This window comes from Mixophyes fleayi, chromosome 3, assembly GCF_038048845.1.
Source record: "Mixophyes fleayi isolate aMixFle1 chromosome 3, aMixFle1.hap1, whole genome shotgun sequence".
NCBI lineage: Eukaryota > Metazoa > Chordata > Amphibia > Anura > Limnodynastidae > Mixophyes > Mixophyes fleayi.
The window spans coordinates 153794408-153815577 of NC_134404.1; the positions used below are offsets into that span (position 1 = coordinate 153794408).

A 21170-nucleotide genomic window follows, 5' to 3' on the forward strand; every position below is an offset into this window, starting at 1 on the left:
AAGAAAAAGGAATTTCCCTTATATCAACCAGTTACAGGCTTCCTATTGTGCTTTGCACTGTACTGTAAATTATATTATAATTGGACTGTGAATCCCAACAGCCATTTCTGAGGTCATACCCCCATGGAGTACATGGCACAACCCAATGTACATGTTGCATCTGGACAATTTTGGGAGGTATAGCAATGAATGTGTTAAATACTAAACATTCAGTTTGTAAATTTTGTTTCCAAATTATTTATTTACGCTCAATAAAAACAGCAGGTTAATTTCTGGTTCATATTGACTTTTGTTCACACATTCTTGGAGGGTGCAATGTCAGGAAATAACCAGTGCACAAACAATCATAAATTATTATGTAGAGACCACATGAAATATCTCATGACCATTTGATTGGCATGTGGGATGGTACAAATAACTGAGAGCCTATTGGAGGGCTCTAGGACCCAGTAGACTCATTGCCAGCACTGTGGTAATTTTACCCTAGCTCTAATGGCTATTGATGTGTAAATACGCAATTGTTATTTATGTGTAAATTCCAGAAAATGTGTTCAAATTTTAATGAAACTGTAAAATATAACGGATACGCTTCATTGATGCATCTGTATTTGGATGTTGACTGTTTTCATCAAAATGTTTCATGATGGTGTTTGCTGCTGCAAAAACAAATTGAAGTCTTTGTAAGTGAAAGCCACAAATCCATAGCTCCCACCATTACTATAGCAACAACTATTGTTTGCTCAATATATCTGTGATGTTCATTTGATTTGTAAGCCCCTTTGTGCATTCATTTATGAAGTGAGCCAATACATTCTAACTAGCGTTAGAAATATGATGAGCTATGTAGCCAGTACATTCAATGCAAATAAACAACAAATTGGAGAGGTTTCAGAACACTTGAAGAATGATGCTTTTATCATTATAATTAAAAAAAAATCAACAGTGTGTGTGTATGTTATGAATGTGTTTGTGTGTATTGTATATATGTTTTCTTTACAACATGCTCTTAAAGTAAAGAAAAAAAACTAATTGCCACTGTATTTTTGATGAAATTATAGTGTAGCAAAGGTATTATGATCACCAGTGTTAGGGAAGGGGACTTGTATATAAGAAATTGTGGACTGCATTTTAATGCAATTTTGTAGTTCCTCCACTTTAGCCTAAATACAGGCATTTTGGGCTAGTTTGCAAAATCCAATGGGATCATTCCAGCGCCAGTGCTAGGGTCCTTGGCGCCCTAGGCATACTGTGAAAATCGGCACCCCACCCGCAGGCACACTTTAAATATCGGCGCCCCCCGCCCCAGGAACCCTGTCAAAATCAGCGCTCCCCTCCCCTCGTCTTTCCTTATCTTACCTGCATTAAGCTGCTCCTCTCTGCTCTATCTTCTCCCCTCCACTCACAGACACTGTCGGGCCGTGATGATGATGATGTCACGCCCGACAGTCAGTGAGTGGAGGAGAGGAAACAGAGCAGAGAGGAGCAGCTTAATGCAGGTAAGATTCATAGCCCCTTCCCCCCTCCCCGTGGATTTCTCGGAAGCTGTGACAATAGTCAATGTTTTTTAATTTTGAGGCGCCCTGCAGAGCCTGGCGCCGTAGGCAATTGCCTAACCTTGCCTAATGGGAGCGCCGGGCCTGGATCATTCATGCATTCAGAGCCTTGTGTTTTAAACTGGTGGGTTATAACATAGTTCATAATCAAGCAGATCAGTTCATGTTGTGCCAGGTGTCCTTGACAATGTTCCTATTTTTAAAGTGTAAGGAATGCTGAAAAACTTCCTTGTGTTTAATGGTGAATTTGTCTGTTTTATACTGTGCCTGTGTATATAGCAAATCGGAGTGTGAATCTTGCGGGTATTGTTCTTGTGTTTATTTACTTTTTTGATGATATGGGATGTTTTGTTCATGCAAATTCTAGTTTCAATTTGCCAACACATACTTTAGTAATGCTAGACACACAGGCTGATTCTGCCACTTGGGCTGAATAAATTAAATGTGCACAGCCAAAATGGACAGATCCATTTGTTTAGCACTCAAGCCAAATGGACAGAAGACATTGGAGCCTGTTAATGGCATGGAAGATGTTACCCAACAGTGCCCAGCACATTGTACCTGAGCCAACCTCTTTAATTTTACCTTCAATGGGACGTCACACACAATATACCATCACAACTGTTTGAAAATATAGATTGCAATCTCTGGTGGCTAGTGTATAATACAGAGCCCATTGTATGGTAGTCAGTGCATAGAAATCCCAGTGCTTGCTGGTTCCCTGTTAAAAAAAAAAAAAAAAAAAAGCCCAGTTCCTGAGGGCTAGTATGTAGTGTGGTTATTTGGCCTTTCTACTGCCATCATATCTCTGCCATTCATAGAGAAGGTATCTAGGCCACTGCCATCCTTGCCATTATCAAGTTGTGGTCCTTGGTCAAAATTACAGTTCTTAGGATTAATCACTCAATTTTCCTGTTTCAGTAATTTGTAGATGCAGCAATTTGGAAATTGTGATGTGCAACCTTAGTTTAGGTTTAATGCACACCATTGATAATAGTATAACTTTATTTATATACCACTTTTCCCCCAAATAGGACTGAAAGCACTTAGATTATCACAGAAAGCAAGCTCAGCATTGGGTGTTACTGAAATATGAGGTGCGTTAATGTAATATGAAGTATGTCTTGAGTCTGTTTTTTGAAGATTTCTAGAGAGGAGTCCCCATGGACTGTGCAAGGCGGAGAGTTCCAAAGAGTAGTGGAGCCCCATATGAAGTTTAGGAGATTCTAGGTACTGTTAGCAGTCCCTTTTCTGTGGATCAAAGTGAACAAGTTGGAGTATAGGGAATCAGCAGATGTTTCAAGTATCTAGGGCCCTGATTATGTAGAGCATTGAATGTCAATAAGACAATCTTGAAACAGATTTGCAGTCTTACAAGCAGCCAGTGAAGGGGATGGAGAACAGGTGTTATGTGGCTGGAACAGAGAAGGCTATTTAACATCCTAGCTGCTGTATTTTGTATCTGCTGCAAATATTTCCATTATTTTTCTGAGTGCCCCAGGTAGAGTGTGTTGCAGTAGTCTAAGTGTGAGCACACAAAATGCATGTATGAGTGTAGGATGATCTTCTGAGGGAATCAACTGCTTCATTCTGACAATGTTCCTCAGATGAAAGAATAAAGACAACGGCAAGAGTCCGCACATGATCACAGTTTGGCAAGTCAGAACCCCCACCTTAAGTCCAGTTGGCTGACAAACGCTGCAGTCTTTTCATTTGACTTTGAGCTCCCATCATAGAAAACTCTGTTTTATGAGGATTCAGTCTCGACCAACTGGTATTTATCCATTCCGGGAGCACAGCTAGATAGTATTAAAGTAATTCTATCGTTTTCAAATAAGCATTGCATAGGCGATTGTATTGTGTTTCCAACGCACAAAGTGATTTATTTTAGCAGATGTAAATAGTTAACAGTTCAATACATTATTATATTATGATACAGTACAGTACAGCCAATACCAAAAGATACATACATACCGCTGCGCTTCCACGGGCACCAGTGAACAGTAATTTACCCTTGAATACTGTGGTCAGAGAATGACTGAAGACTGGGAGCGCAGCTTTGATTATATATACATTGAGTGTTAGAGTGAACAATGCAGATGACATGGCTTGCTTCTATAGGTCCAGACTTCGGGTGGGTCCAGGGTAAGCAGGTCATAGGCTAGTTCAAACAATCCCCTCAAAGGCTGAGGTCAACATTCCAGATGATTTACCCGCCCAGAAACCAGTTACAACTAGTCTATTAGCATTTTACAATCTGCATCATATTAAAGGTTTATTCCCTAACATCAATAACTAGAGTATGCAATGTGCGATCTCTTCGCCAAATGCACCAGACAGCTGCTGATGTAAAGGGGGTTAATATGATATCAGACATGACACATTTCCTATAACCTGAACCTTAAATAACACTGAAGTGTACATATAATCATAATATATAAACTAAATACTATCTGCTCATAAATTACTGTGTAACAGAACCAATATGAATTACCGTATATACTCGAGTATAAGTCGACCCGAATATAAGCCGAGGTACCTAATTTTACCACAAAAAACTGGTAAAACTTATTGACTCGAGTATAAGCCTAGGGTGGGAAATGCAGCAGCTCTTACCTTAAAGCGGAACTGAACAACTGAGGGACCGGCCACCAGGTAAGTTCACCCGTGTATAAGCCGAGGGGGCTTTTTTCAGCATACAAAAATGTGCTGAAAAACTCGGCTTATACACGGGTATATATGGTATATAAATAACTAAATGTTGTAATGCGAGTGTGTACGTGCGTATTTTACCGTGCGATCGCCGTATGCCACGTGTAGCGTGGCATACTGAGTGCAATCGGCCAATAAAACAATATTAACCAATATACTTTTGTTCATCCAGTTATGACTTCGACAATAGCCATTGAGGATTGTTATTGGGTTCTTAATACACGTATCAAACCACAGGTACAGCTGAGAATCCTCTGCATAGCATTGGTAATTCAGGCCATGAAATCATGAAGGTTTAAGATCACGCAATCACCTGTGTCTTGTCACCAGAAGATGATTAAGCACATGCACCAGAGATGTTTTGGTACTCATCTCTTGAATCCTGACTGGATTGGATCATAAATATAACAGGTTGACCGGTTTGTAGTTAGTTATGAAGTCTGGTCTATGTTTTTTTTTGTTTTTTTTTAAAGATGGTCTGAGAACTGCTTCTTTAGACTCCAGGAAAAATGCTTGTTGGCAATAAGCGTTGTACTATTTTGACAAACACTGGACCATTTACATCAATGCACACTATTAGAAGGTCTGTTGAGGCTGAATTCAGATGACAAGTGGTTGGGATGTAACCCTAGTTTAATTTTCACTATGTCTTCTACATTCATGTGGTTAAAGCTACTCTGAGGCCAGAGATTGTTGGTCTGTTGTACATCTGTGTCTAAGATAAAAATAGGATTTTTTGACACTTTGCTGCATAGGGGAGAAGCTGGATGTGCAAGCAGTTTATGGTCTAGCTGAGGTACACTTGGATGCAGAGAGCAGTGAAGTAGGGAAACTAGGTATTGTTCAAATAGATTGAGGTGGGAGACAGAGCTCCCCAAGTCTGTTCATAGGCTGCACAGCGAAATAACCTAAAACTGTGTTTAGCATATACATTGCTTTGTGGAAGGTGCAACCAAGGAAGCACTATTTCAATTTGCAGTCTCTTTAAAAAGGAAAACAAAAAAACTACTTGTATCAGTTCTTAAGGGACATTTTACAAATTTCCTGTGGAGAAAATAATTTTCTGGGTTTTTTTTTTTTTTTGCACATTAAACAGAAAAGTTTACTAAATCTATGTAAGCTTGGTGCTAACATGCTGTGTATTCCATGGTGAGTACTATTACTCTTCCTCTGTGGTGATTTAGGGGGTTTGCATTTGTGTGTGCTGTATAAGTTTAATGTAGTTATCTTTAAAACTTATATTAAATAATATAAAAATTATATAATTATGGGTAGATAACCACATATCCTAGTGTCTTACTGGTTTGCTGAATCCTGACGATGAGACCATCTTAATTCTTGTAAGCGGTTACAGAACTTTAACACTGCAGACCCTAGTTTGGCGTTTCAGCATCTGGCAGATTTTGTGCGTGCTGAAACAGATGCACAATTAAATTATAATAAACATATCGGAAGAATTGATTCTATACAAAGAAGTATTTTGATTGTAAACCGAACTTCGATGGTAAAGTAGTTTGTAAATGTATATTGTAATTGTTTTTTTTTTTTTTTTTTACTGTTTGTCTAAGTACGTACTGCAATACTCCCGCTTGGCCTCAGGTCTTGAAGCAGCCTGTGCAAAAATTCTTGGTCCCCCCCAATACTTTTATTATTAGCTGGGGAAAAAATTTAACAAAATAATTTACAAATGAGAAACAATGAAATACCACGGTCTCTCAATGACCTAATTGAAATGATATGATTTATGTATGTTTATTACCAGCTGTGCAATGTGTACTACAGTCATGGACATTTTTTCTAATAAGGGACCTTATTTTGTTTGTATTTAAATATCTGTGTGTGTGTATGCGTATATATTTATGTGTGTATATTTTATACACACTGTTCTCCATTTTTCATACCTGGCAGTGAGACAAGGGGTGTTATCACGTCACAATGGAAGCGCAATGTGTCCTGAGCGGTACAAAGCCCTAATATCGGGACTGTCCCGCTGAAATCAGTATCGTTGGGAGGTAGAAGTCATGAACTATATCTTCTTGTCTGGCAGTGGCTTCTCTCTGCGCAGCTCCTCACTGATCGTTCCCACGGATGTAGAAGGGGGAACCAAGGCACAGTCTGACCACCAGATCAGACTGTACCTCAAGCTGCCACTGCTTGGTGAACCCTGGCCAAGGCACTGAATATCCGTGTGGCACGCAGGACCCCATTAGTTCTCTGCAGTCTGCACGGCTGCATTTATGAATCTTGCCTTGAGCCGGCACTGGTATTCCCTTTAGTTGATGATTAAACCTGTTTTCCTTATGCATGGTAACACTAGTTTCCTTTTTGTTTCACAAAATCTTTTGTTTTCTTTTCATGTACAGATGCTCCTGCTGAAGTACCAGTTGCAAATGGAGGCACCTCTACTGCAGGCACATTAAATGATGACTTGGATATATTTGGTCCAATGATTTCCAACCCTCTTCCTGCATCATCTGCAACTACAACACAGGTAATGCTGTCCGTTTTATAAATTAATCTTAAAAATCGATGAAATTTAATTTTAATTGATATAAATTTAAAATGTTTGTAATTAGTGAGAAGATTACTTTGCGATATTTTGTATTGGAGGCGTGTGTAAATACACAATATAACTATTTTATTCAAGCCAGTTATACTTTAATTTGTGAGCCATTAATCCCTTCCTGCTGGCCCATAATGAATCCACTTCCTGTTTAGGCATCGGCAACGGACTAAGAGGACAGGAAAAAGTTATTTTAAAAATAAATTAGCTTTTAGTTGGATAATCAGTTGGTATGTTTCAGAGGGAGACCGGTTTTAAAAAGAACTTCTCTCTGAAACTTCACCTACTGATATCCAGCTAAAAAGGCTTTCTTTATTTTGAGAACTTAACATGTAATGCCCAGTCCCTTTGACACACAAATATATACAGGTATTATACCGATCAACCACAACATTAAAGCCACCTGTTAATATTGTGTAAGTCCCCCTTATGCTGCCAAAACAGCACTGACTCATCGAGCTATGGACTCCACCAGACCCCTGAAGTTGTCCTGTGGTATCTGGCACCAAGACATTAGCAGCAGATCCACCATTAAGACTTTTTGCACATTGACGAAAGAATAAAATCTAAATGAAGCCACATATCTTTTCTTCCTGGCCTCTTCACTTCATCAGAGCGTATGTAAAGTACTGTACACAAATGTGGTATCCTTATACTTGTAAGAACACGTTGATTTAAATGTTGTTGCGATTACGTTTCTGGGGTTGCTCTAATTGTGAAGACTCATTTAAGTGTGTTTTTTGTTTTTTTGGTGTTAATGCAACAAAGATTTTTACGTCATAAAAACTATGGGCACCTCTGAACTGCAGTTATACTGGAACCAATGGGAGTCAAGATCCCTAAAACCATATCAAATAGTAATGTAAATAAACAGATAACTTTCAAATAGTGTTTTGTGGAAAGAAAAAAAAAAAACACTCTAAAACCTTATTCACCATTTTAGTATAAAATAAAATCTTTGTTTTTGACCTATTGTGGTCCAGTATAGGAGCAGATTGAAATTGGCTCAAGGGGACGTAATAGCTCTCTGGAGCAGTCCATGGTGACTCATCGTGTTGGAGGTTTTACAGAAATCTCCGCTCATTTTCCCACAGGTCCCATAAAAATGTGAGGGAAAATGAACGGAGATTTCTGTACCGTATTGGCCTGCAAGGTGCACAGCTGGTCATTAAGGCAATGTCCGGTAACACTTTGCTGCTGATTGCTTCTGACCCATAGTGTCAGAAGGCAAAAGCACATAAAATAAAATATATTCTTATTTTGTTCTTGCTAATATAATGGAACATTGTTCTGCCTTTGTAATGCAAAAGAAAATTCATCTGTTTCTGTAATTCAATGTGAGGAGAAAAAAAACCCCTAAACAGCTACTCGCTATGAGTGCCCACGGCTAAATGCCAGTGACCTGGAGTGACGAGTCCCATTTGCCGCTCAGCTGAGTCTTTTCCTATGCTTTGTGGTTGTCTAGTGGCTAAGGGAAGTCCTAGACATTTCAGTTCAGTCATTCAGTAGCGTGTGTTTTATAGCAAGCGGTTACATCTGCTTTCTTTTGTTTCTCGCAAAAAGTGTCACTAGACATTCTTAACTATTCGTGTGCCCACAAAGTGTCCCTCAATATGTGTATGTAATTATTTTTATTGAGAGACTTGACATTTTAGAGAGCAAACAGAGAAGTTCATGTAAAACAATATGTATAATTTTACACACAAGTGGGACAATGTGGATGGAAAATAAAATTGATTTAATAGAAGAGCAGAACGCTGTCCTTTCATAACAAAATAAAGTTGTTGTAGCTGGTGGTCTGCTTATTCGGCTGGGTGATAGTTATATATATGTATGTGTGTGAATATATATATATATATATATATATATATATATATATATATATATATATATATATATATATATATTATATATATATATTATATATATACGCATACATACATGATACTCATGCATTCTAGTCAAATCAAACTACTTAGGGTGTTAAAAAGGTTCTTGTCATGCATTTGGGCCATAGCCCAGGCCTCAACCACCAACCACTCCCCACTGTCACCCCTGGCAACCACTCCCAACTGTCACTTCTTCTTCAAGAAATATATATATATTTTTTTAAAATCTTTATAAACACTTTTAACAATTAACAAATTAAATTAACAAATTAAAAACATCTTGGTATACCAAATTTCAGCCCTTTCTGATTTTTTTTTCCCACACACACTAAGAATTTAGTAGGTCAGTGTCTAACTCCGCCCAGCAGGTGGCGCTGCAGCTTGGTTTTATTCTTTCCACACACACACAGACTAACACATGCCACTAGACATTAATATATATATATATATATATATATATATATATATATATATATATATATATGGGGGGGGGTGTTCCTCCACCTCCCCCTTATTATTTTTTTGTATGGCTTTACAGCATGTTATAGAGCATTCTGTTGACTATACCCGCTGTCCTCTCTCAGATGGGGTTCAAGTCTGGTTTGTGGTTGGAAGTGTTCATTTTATATTGAGTCTTAATCTTGTTTTTGGCTGTGCTTTTGTGTTCTTCTTAATTGGTCTTGTTCCCCTGGATGAGCTAATATAAACTTTTTTTACTTGGTGTATGCAGTTCTAACGATTATAAATGTGTTTATATTAAAATACAATTGTTTTGTTCCATCTATTTGCCCAACAGGAGTTTACAATGGTTTTATTTTCACAAAATATTACACTGTCTCTAGTATAACTCTGCAGGACACATGTAGTCTCAATTATTTTAGTGTAATTTGTGTTAGTCAAACAACATAAATCTAACTAATTAAATATCTTAACAGCCAAAAACTCTCTTCAGCAGATTTATTTATAAAGTATTTGGACATAAGTCACTAGGATGGTAGCAAAAACATAACAATCCCCTAGCTAAATATGGAAGTGACGGCTTAATCAACATGTTTCATGTTGTTCTTATATTTTGAGTCTATAGATTGTATTATGAATGTTTGTAGGTGGCACATATATGAAAAATTATATTTTTAGATAGACATTCAAGAGTACTATTTGTGCTTTCCCGAATTTTCCATTTTTCTGTGTAAATCCCAAATCAATCTGTTTTCTGGATTGATGGGCTCTTAAGTTGTCAATTGTTTGTTGGTAAAGATGTTACCCACTTCCTTGGTTATTATTTTGTATTTTTTAAAAAGTGAAGCGTTTCTCCATCTATAGTCTGCTTGATGTAAATAGATTTTGAGATTAGGTATCACATTGGAGTTTGTGCTTTTCTCCACGTGTCCGCCCCAGCTCGGCTGCACATTATCTTTACTACTTTGTTCTGGAAGACCCACAATGAGAATCAAAAGCATGTACATGTCGGAGAGAAGAAAAATGCTGCTCTCAGTACGCTCCTCATAGTGACTGCAAGAAGACTTGTGACAGAACAATCACTGTGTGCTAACTCCTACAGCCTACAAGGGCATGGATGAGAGAGAAGATAGAAAATATACACACAAAATAAAATGTACTAAACCTCTTGGAAGATTCACCCTTGCCAACCTCCTGCTATCACACTTTCAATACTCCATGTTAGTGAAGCATATAGGAGCCCCAACTCTAATGACATAAGGCATTACTGATCTGCTCTGCCAGTCATGGTTGCCAATCCTTAGTATGTCTACCAATGGTATGCACAAATGAAGTATGTTAAATATGTGCTAATAGATGAGTGAAAAATAATTGTATATTAACAACAACAAATTGCCCATAACATGCATATAATGTGCTTTGGACAATAACTTTTTGCATTGCATCCTATGATTTCCCCTCCCCCTCTCTCTCACACACACAAGGTAAAATCTTCCACTACCAGGTGAAGAGAAGATATCTATCCCAGCCTGTTACTAACAAGTAGTTCTTGTTAGTGTGATTTAAACAATAATTAATAATTTATTCATTGTTCCTGATGGTGCTTAGACATGCTTTGTCAGCATTGCATTGTGGAAATTCTAGGTTTTGTCTCCCCTTACAGCTGCAAGGAAACTGATATGATTTTCCCCACCTTGCAGAGTTCCACTTTGGGGAAAAATACAAGAGCAGTTGTTTCTGGGATACTTTGGGTCGGATGGCAAGACAAATGTGGAATTAGAACACCAAAAAAGTTAACACTGGACATCTCCAAAAATAAACAGATCACACTTTATTTGTTAATTAATAATGAATACAAGCACAGTATAGATAGAAAGATATTTTTGAGTTTTCAGTTTCTCCAGCACCTCTGTGAGTGCTATTTCCATTATCTCTCCTTGTGCTCTTTGATAGCGCAACCTCAGAACTGAATGGAGACATGCTCACCATTCTAACAATAGGCCTTAGACTTTGGCACAAGCCTTGGGTGCATAATGTAAAATAGTATATAAAAGGGGTAGATTGCGCAAACAATCAGCTGCTGCTAAACACACCTATAGGAATCACACAGTATTCCAAAAAATTTAATAAATAAATTATATGTAGGGATGTTTCAGCGCTGCTGGCTGTAATCACATGGATATGTCCCACAATGAAACAATATACATATAGGCAAAGAGAATGACCAATCTTATCTTCTTAACAACATATATAAGTAAAGTGAGTCAAAATACTTATATTTTAGGAGTAGATCCGTAGGTCACTTTGTTCAGATCTTTCCTCCGTTATATGGTGACATAGCATGAAAAATACAAAAACACAACATAGTGTGATATAGTAACAGGTGACGTCGTGTAGTTAATGTAAGATTGATTAACTTCAATCCAAGGATTTCTTCTTATGTGAATCCACTCACCAAATAGAAGATATACACATGCCTTGAATAATTAAACGTGTTCCATACAATGTGATTTATATAATATCTTCACCCAACTCCTTATGTGATAACACTTACAAGATGGAAAGAAATAATGAGCCTGGGTTCAAATTTCTTTGAAGTCCTCCATGGGAATAATCAAGATTTTTCTCCCAAGTAGATATTTTCCATATTTGGTTGTAAAAAGAGAAAAAAACGGATCTAGTGTGATACCGTCTGGCTATAAAAAATTTTTTATTGCACATACATAGCATAAAAAAGGATAAAATAACATATATAAAAAATAACATATGAAAGCTGGACCATAGGATTATTAGGGTCCCTACCAGATACAGGTGGATAAACAGCTTATAGTTCCCTGCCAGATACAGGTGGATAAACAGCTTATAGTTGGGTGCATAATGGACATCTGATTTACACTGGGTAGGTGGTGGTCTTTTTTGTGCTATATAGAGATAGTTATAGATACTGAGTTAGTCACAGTCACATCTAGCAGCCCATTAAAAGGGTCCAACTGAAGGTGGAAAGGATGAGAGGGAGACTAAGAAGAAACCGAATGGCATAAGTGAGTATGAAGGAAAGGTTAACAAGGGCAAGAATATAAAATGTTATCAGGCATAATCTCATGTGTGAAGTCCACCTTTAAAACCTGTCTCCATAGTGACAGGTTTTTTTTCGTGCGTTGCTGGGCAGAGAAGACTCTATACATCGCCATTTTTTTCTCTACGTGACTCCTCATTGGTCAGGTTTGCAGGGAGTTGAGGAATGTTGTGGGGGATGTTATGTGCTACCCAGTTTCGCAGTTACCCTATACAGATAGCTTCTCCTAAATTAAATGAACACTGTGGTGAGAGGTCCTCTTGAGAATCTCTCAGTATAACTACTATGTGTACTGCAGCATAGATACAATTGTATTAAATGAATCTCTACATAAATGCTAACATTTGGGTCAGAAAGTTTTCTGCATTGTATGCATTTCTTCATCACGATTACAGTTCTATTTATGGTATCTTTACATTGTTCATAATGACGATATCAACAGATAAATTCCTCGGTCTGCAAGAATTTAATGGTGGTTCAGTGCTGAAGCATTGATCTACTCGTCTATTTTAATAGTATACAGCTTAAAAAGTACATGTCAAGTGTTCCTTGTATGAGTACTGCAGCTACATGTGTTAACAATGTACTGGCTTTCAAGCACAGAAATAGCCCATCAGTGTTTACATGAATATGCTGTGAATTCAAAAGAAAAAAACGCAATATTTATATATAATAAATTTGTGGTTAGGGTATATGCTCAAACCATAAAAAAAAATGTAAACACATCTACTTTTTTATTTAGCTTATCATGCTGCTCAGTTTCTGTCTCTGACTTTTTCTACATGCCCTTCCTCGCTGCTAATTTGATCCACCTTGGCTTAGGATAGAGAATGTTTCCTCCAGCCCAGCAGCGTTTATTACAATTGTAATTACATTTTTTCAACTGTAACAATGTTTCTTCAATACACACTAGTCGCTTATTAAAGTACAAACTATCATAGAAAAATTGCATCAGTTCTGAGCCTTAATATAGAGGCTTAATGTGTTTTCTTTTAGTGATTACACTAATCCATTTATCAAGGTGATCAAAAGTACTAGGTGATTTATTGCTTACTAAACAATTCATAAACAGAAACATGTAGGATAAGAAAAAGAGAAACGTGTGAAACTATACAACAAAGAAATGAGGAACATTTTAGCTGAAAATCTACTGAAGTCTTAAACATTGTACTCCGCTGATCAGTTTTGTTTGAAGGTAATGGGAGAAGGGAAGGGGTAAGGCAGTGTGGCTGATTGCTAAGAGATTGGGAGGAGAATCAGGAGTGAAGACGATGAGCAAGGAGGATGGGTTCTCTGTCTGGGAAGTAGATCACAAGACTGGTACGGACTGATTCTGGTGACAGAAGGTTCTGAAAACAGAGAACAGAAGCTAAAGAAGGATGTCTGCGGTTCCCAGGTCATCTTGAAAGATTTTGGGAAATTCTTAATTATACTGGCCATATATTCTATTTGTTGAGTGAGCTAGACTCTATTGATGATTGTTTGGATTGAGGAGAAATTGGACTGTTTCTATTCAGCCATTAACTGGCCGGTGGCAACCATAATTATGTCCCAACTCGGCAACTCCGTTCTGCGTCTCTCATCCACCCTTGTTACATCCTTCCGTTCCCGGTTACAGGACTTTTTTCGGGCTGCACCCACTCTATGGAATTCTCTCCCTCGCACAATAAGACTCTCCTCTGGTCTACAAACTTTCAAGCGTTCTCTGAAAACCCACTTCTTCAGACAAGCTTATAATATTCCTCAACCACCCTCTTAACCTCACTACATTACCCTATTACCACCTGTTACATAATTTCACACAACTTAAGCTAAATGATCCTGTCACACAACAATGTTGGTCAGGGGGTGTCACGGCTATGAATAATTATGGATCCCCAGCCTCTACTTAGATGGTGATAGCAGAGGGTGGTGGAGACAGAACACGATGGAATTTGAAGTTCTTAACTTGAGAGCATCACAGGGAACAATAACACAAACGATGATGGTAGTGTTGCAACTTGGTATATTAATAGATGGTACAACAGCAGTAGTAATAAAAAGTACGTACAACTCTGCAGAGCTGAGCACACGGCAGTTCATAGAATACAGCAATAATCACAAAAGTTACTTCAGTTGGTAACCAATGGCAACAGCATGAGAAATAAGCAATATAACAGTTCAACGCTGAGATGGTGATTGGAACACTTGGATCCTACACGAAACACACAGCAGATGAAGGTGAACCACTGATACAGCTAAAAGTCCAATGAGAGTAGTATGCGACTTGGCTGATCCAAACAGATTATATGATTCACTTTAGCAGATGGTTATAGGTATCACAATAGTTCATATTAGCGGAACAGAAAACGTTATATGCTGTCCAAGAACTTGGATATAACTGGTAACATGCAATAAGGTGTTGCCTAGAAGTAGCAGCGTGATAAACGAAATTCAAACTGAGTGTGGAACTACAGGTCACAGTTGATCCGGTTAACAGGTAAGCGTGAGTTCATCACCAATAGACAACAGCTGATAATGCACACAACTTGAGTTGAGGAAATGGCTCCCGGCTTGGCAATATATTCATATTAACAGTCCAGCAATAATAATCAGCAGAGTAATAATAGCCGTGCCAGACATAGAACCACAGATGACAAGAAAACTTGATTGTAGTTCAATATAGAATACCGCAACATAGACAGCCGAGTAGAGTAGTACTTGAGCCAATCAATATGAGCGCAGGTGTAGCAGACAACTCACGAATAGTTCTGTGTGCAGATGAACAACGACAAGTAACTTCAGCTTGTAGATGAACCACGAACTGGCATACAGCGGAGCCGATGGAGAGTAATGATGACAGGTAACTTCGGCAAACCGATAGTATCCAGGAGATAAACAGAAAGTCAGATATGCAGCCAGAACCCACAGCAGTGTGAGTAACACGAAGATCAGGCAATGATTCCCTGATCACGGGAGATTGAATTAGTCCTCTGGGACCAATAGGCTTCGGAAGGAGGTCCCAATCAACATAACAAGGAACACCTTTGGAAAGGTAGTGACTCTGAAGCAAAAGCAAGCACCAGCATAGTTCTTAAAGGGCAAGTCCCAACGCCAGCAGCTAGCTATGGGACCGGTGTGTGACAGGGTGTAGTTATGAGTCACTTTTACCTTTGCAGTCTGGCTGGGCCAAAATGCAAAATGTAGACTTAACCTCATGTATTAAACTCCTATTGCCCCATAGATTGTAAGCTTGCGAGCAGGGCTTTCTCACCTCTTTGTCTGTTTTACCCAGTTTTAGTTTACTGTGTTTGTCCCAATTGTAAAGCGCTACGGAATATGTTGGCGCTATATAAATAAATGATGATGTGGCTTATCAGTTTCTTTTGACGACTTGTTGCAGTTTGAAAGTGTCTGGGTGTATTTTTTGCAGTATCATTGGCACATGGTACCATCCATGTAAAAGCTTATACGCGTTTTATTTTATCCTAATGCTGATAAAGCTGGAAGCCACATTCACTCTGATTTCTGCCTATTCCTCATCATCTAGTCTCCCTCCAAGATCTGCCTCCCATTGGGATTCCTGGTTGTTGGGCCAGGAATTGACAACACAGATTATATGGTGGAGACTAACCCTTTTGTAGGTAACTGTTGGAGACCATAATAGGCAGTCTGTGTGAGAGATGATATTGGATCTTGCTGTAGAAGTGTCTAATTTGTAGGTATTGAAAGAAATTTCTAGCGGGGGTATTAAATTTGGCTTGAATATTAGAAAAGAAAGGCACTTGTGCATTATCATACAAGTATGTTATGCCACCAGCCAGCCATTGTCTAAACAAATACTGTAACAATCCTGGAGAGAAGTCTAGATTGTTGTAGAGCAGTATGATTTATGAGGACTGAGGATGATCGTACATAAAGTCTGTTAGCATAGTCCCAAATAGCTATAGAGTGAGAAACAACTGGGTGTCATGACAATCCTCGGGCGGTTGACGTGGGAATCAGAAGAGAGAGAGGATAGTGATTCTCAGACTTTCAGCTTCAATCAATGTCTATACTCTAATGGTTCTGGGACATCTCCAAAAGAAATTCAGGATTACCAGTCCTCTACCCTGAGAGGAGTTTTGTAGGAGCTATAACCTCACCTGTGGACGCTTGCCATATAAAACAAGGGATGTAATGTTGAATGAACTTACACACATAAGGTGGGACATAGATGGATATGGTTTGAAAAAGATACAAGAATCTGGGGAGTACATTCATTTTACTGACGTTAATATGGTCAAATCAGGACATTAAGCAATGGGACCAATTTTCGAGGTCGGACTTAAACTGTCCTCGTCTGCTCTACCAGGTCATCTGGAAGTGTTGATGGTAATGCTTGTTTATGTAGATTTCAAGATATTTTATATTCTCGTTGATGCCAATTTAAAGGGTAAGACTGCTCCAGTTAAACTCCCTCTGTGTCTGGAAGATAAAAGTCCAAGACCTCTGTTTTCTGGGGCTTGATTTTGTATTGGCCATATAAACAGATTCTTTAAAGAGGTGAGGAAAGGGAATGTGTTTGGTTAGTCACAGTTAGCAGTATGTCATCCATGTAAAGAGCAATTTTGTGTTGTGGGACTCGCCATCACTCCTCATATGTCCCTATTGGCACATATTCTAATGGAAAGGGGTTTGATTGGGCAAATACTTTTTCCATAGAGCTATACACATAATTATTCAGGCATGATTTCTCTGTCAAATCAAGATTACAATCAAGTTTTTGATGTCTGGAACAGATACAGTGGGAGATAGTGACACTGGATTCACTAAGGAGATGACACACTGATTCACACCAGCATCTCCAGCAGGTCTTTTAAAGGAAAACTCCACCTGCAGGGCAGATTTTCTTATTTAAATGTCTCCCACCTATAGCAAATTGGGGGACACCTCAGTACCAAAAGCCAAGAGCTAGTTAATGCTGCTGCTCCCTACACTGGAGGGTTAAGTCTGTCCATAGTGCTACAACAACAGCTTTATGGTAAATCCATGAAGCTCTTTAGAGAGTTATGACTGGCTTTGCAGTTTGATTTGAGTATGATTTTAAGTAAAATAGTTTTCTGCTTCCAGTAAAGGATATTTTCTGTATATGGGGGAATATTTAGTGAAAAAATTAAACTGTACTTTGTCAGTTCACTTATTGATTTACCCATACCTCCCAGCAGGGCCAGACTGGCCATCTGACACTTCTGGCAAATGCCAGAAGGGCCGATGGTCAGATGAGCCGGTTCGAGCACCGACACTTCCTGGCTGCTCGCGACACATGTGACCAGTACAGGTCCTGGAAGGCAGCTGATGAAGAGCGGGCAGAAGACAGAAACAGAGAAGAAGCTGAGAAGGTAAATACACAAAACTGGGGGGGGGGGGGGGGAGAAAAGGTGCCACACAGAAAATGTGAAATATGATTTGTGCCACTACTGTGTGGCATAATATCAACTTGGAGCACTACTGTGTGATTTGGGGCACAACTGTGTGGTATAATATGGTTTTGGGGCAACTACTTTGTGGCATATTATGATTTTGGGACACTACTGTGTGGCATAATATGATTTTGCGGGACTACTATGTGGTATAATATGATTTTACAGGACTACTATGTGGCATATTATGATTTTGGGGCACAACTGTGTGGCATAATATCAATTGGGGGTATGTACTCAGGCATGGGGGAAGGAGAAGAATGTTAATATAAAGTGGGAGGTAAGCTATTAATTTAATGGTGGAATTTAGGTGGGGCTAATTATTTAATTTGTGCCATCTTACTTGTGGGGTGATGTGGGTTAATTTAATATTAGGGACTAGCAAATTAAGATGGGGTGATTGGACCTTTAATTTAATGCTGGGGTGGTTTGGGGGATAGTAATTGAAAGTGGGGCTGTTTAGGCAAAAAATGTGAATATGAATTATTTAATGGCAGTGATGGTTGCGGGAAATGGGTATATTAAACGTAAATACTATTTAATTTATTGCTGGGGTTGTTTGGAGGGAGGGAAATAGGTTTATTTATCATCAACATTTATATTAAATGTGAATACTAGTATTTTAATTTTGGGGCTGGAGGGAGGCCTAATTATAAAACAGGGGTTGTATTGTTTAAACACCAGGGCTGGTTGGAGTTTTCTAAATTACATGTACCTTTTTTTTTTCCAAATAGGGCCTCCAACATTCCAGTATCCGGACAAGCAGCAACTGAACTAAAGACACCAGCAGCCACAGGTGGTGAAACTAACAAGACAGGTAGGAGAGAGCAGTACAGTTTGCCAACTGTCCTGAATCTGTGAATCTGGTGGGGAAGTCCTGAATTTTGGTTACTGTCTCATTTAGTGAGATTTGGTCCGACTACAAGGACAGTTGGGAGGTATGTCCCGCTTCACACTGTACTGCTTATAAAGGCAGACCTGCATGCAACTAACAGTATTGCACACAGTATTGCCTGTGTATTTGTCTAACATTTGTCTAAAATGATAGCCATGTTACATAATAGGGGCTCCCTGTCTTAAATACCCCAGGCCCCCCAAGTGTTAATCGAGCTCTGGTTAGCAAGAGGGAGCGGATAGCTGCTCCAAGTCTCTGGATAGGACAGAGACTACAGAGCAAGATGAGGAGCTCTAAGTCTCGCAAGATTTGGTAATCTCATGAGACTAAGAGCTTCCCTGCTCACTCTACAGAAAGTTCCCACCCTGATGGATGTCAGCAGCACCAGAAGCATAGATAAGTACAGTGGGCTGGGGGTGTCATAATTTGCCTTGGGAGATGGCGTGATAAATGTAATGTTGTATTTTAATGTATGTATCATTGCCCCATGTTGGCCATGCCCATAACACAATGTGGTCACGCCTTTTTCGGTGCCGCCGCGCAAAGTTTATTTCCTGCAAGAACTGAGGTGGGCCTGTGTACTTTAAATGCCAGGGCTGATTTTTAATCCCAGTCCGACCCTGCCTCCCAGCATTTGTGTAGACAGCCTCAGTACCGAGTGTGGCTACAGCACAATGTCTACATGGCCATGTCACAGTGGGGGCGTGGCTACACCACAGGAGCATGACTAGCACTTTGGAAGCTGCCTTTTCTCTTCCCCCCAAGTTAATTGGTCACTGCTGCTCTGTCATGCAGTGAACAGGCAAAAACTTTCTAATTTTCAACTGATCTGGGAAAAACTGTCTCTCAGAGCCCTCAAATCAGTACTGTCATGCCTAAATCGTGATGGTTGGGAGGTACGTCTTACCTGAGTAAAACAAACATGCAAAATATATTAGTCTGGGCATGTAACATGTAACAGCAATGCTTACAAGGATTTTGCTAGTACAGCAGATACCTATAGAAACTGTGCTGTTTCTATTCTCTAGTGGTGAGGGGATGTGCAAAAGGGCTATAAAATGTATGTATACCCTTTTTGCTTTCTTATTATCCGTCTTACATGCAACAAAATGCTTACTGTATTGCACCTGCATCATAGGTGTTGGTAATATGAAAATTGAAGTTTGACTCCACCAGTTTAGTACTACTAAACAGAATTAACTTGTTCTAAGTTATTGAAGTATGTATGCATGTCTTGTGCATTAGGGTTTCTCATTTACAGGATGTTCCCTCTGTTCAGGTGTCTTCATACAATGTCATACATGCATAATACAGTTGTGGTAGTAATGTAAACTTTAGATCAAGGGTCAGGCTAATGTCTGGCACAAAAGGGATGGTTGGTTTCAAATTACAATTTAGGAAGCAGAGAATATAGAAAATATTAGCTCTACTCATAACATTTTGTTCTGTTTAACTGCTTATGTTTCTGGTGATTAGGAAGAAATTCTAGTGACTAAAATGCATGGCTGTAATTCCTGGAAAATAATGTTGGCCTATGTAAGAGATGCAATTAGTGATGCATTGTGATTTGGCTCTTGAAGGTTCTGCTTGGGATAGATGGTCCTCTGGGAACTGGGGGGAAAGTGTTGAAGGAGAGCTGGCTAGTTAGTAGACCATATCAATTGTCTGTGGAGGCGTGGGAAGTCAGAGGTTTGCTTCACAATGTATATGTGTAAATTGAGTGGGAAACAATCGAGACAGCAGATTTGCTGCAAGGATAAAGGCGAGCAAGCTGAAACTTTGTGTTCAATTTTAATCTCTGAACTAACATTTATATTAGATATATTATATGTTTATATATTAAAAGCACAAATATGTCAAGTCTCCGAGTCTTTGGCATATATGCATGTTAATCAATTGAGTAACTGTTTCAATAGGTTTTGTGTGAATAAATTGCACATCATGGAACATATCTACTGATGTATTAAATGTGTTTCTGCTTCATGTAACTTCTAACAGATTATAGCAATTAAGTGCAAGTGTTAATAATAGATTATTCAGTGTTGTGTTATTTTTCCTGCATCACTGTCTCTTCTCTCTTGTATAAGAGTGGTTTCTAGACATAAATACTGTAGTTTACAGCTACTGTGTTGGAAGGTTATGGTCAGAACCTAAACCTTAAGGGTCATATCCAGAGGTGAGATGTGATGAAATGATCCATGAGTATTCCAACAATTTCTTTTTGAGCAATTGAGTATAGCTCCCACTATTGTCTTTATATCATTAGGGATAATTAAAGCTAATTTTGTATAACACAATTGGGATTAAACATATAGAATATTGTTGTACTTCTTGTATACGTGGCCTCACAAATCCTCTAGAATACAATACATTCAGACATTGTATTTTGAGTTTTCAATGCCTCTTCTGGACACACAATGCTAAATGGAAGTAAAAATTAGCCGAACATGTCAATGGTTACACATACGTGATCATTCACACTACAATGTTGAACTGCAGTTAGTTGTACCCATTCTACACTGGTTCCATTAATGTGTTTTCAGTATTCTTGCAGAGTTGGATGCAAGTGTAAAGTGTGTTCA

General features: G+C 38.7%; 1 protein-coding gene across 2 annotated transcripts in view; it reads left to right on the forward strand.

The window, feature by feature from the left end:
* The window catches only part of SMAP1 (small ArfGAP 1), a 217649-nt gene that overhangs the window by 179784 nt on the left and 16695 nt on the right, over positions 1-21170 (forward strand). For both annotated transcript variants that reach the window (XM_075202595.1, XM_075202596.1), the window contains one exon: positions 6629-6756. In XM_075202595.1, the coding sequence (XP_075058696.1) occupies positions 6629-6756 (128 nt within the window). The remainder of the gene's footprint in view (positions 1-6628; positions 6757-21170) is intronic.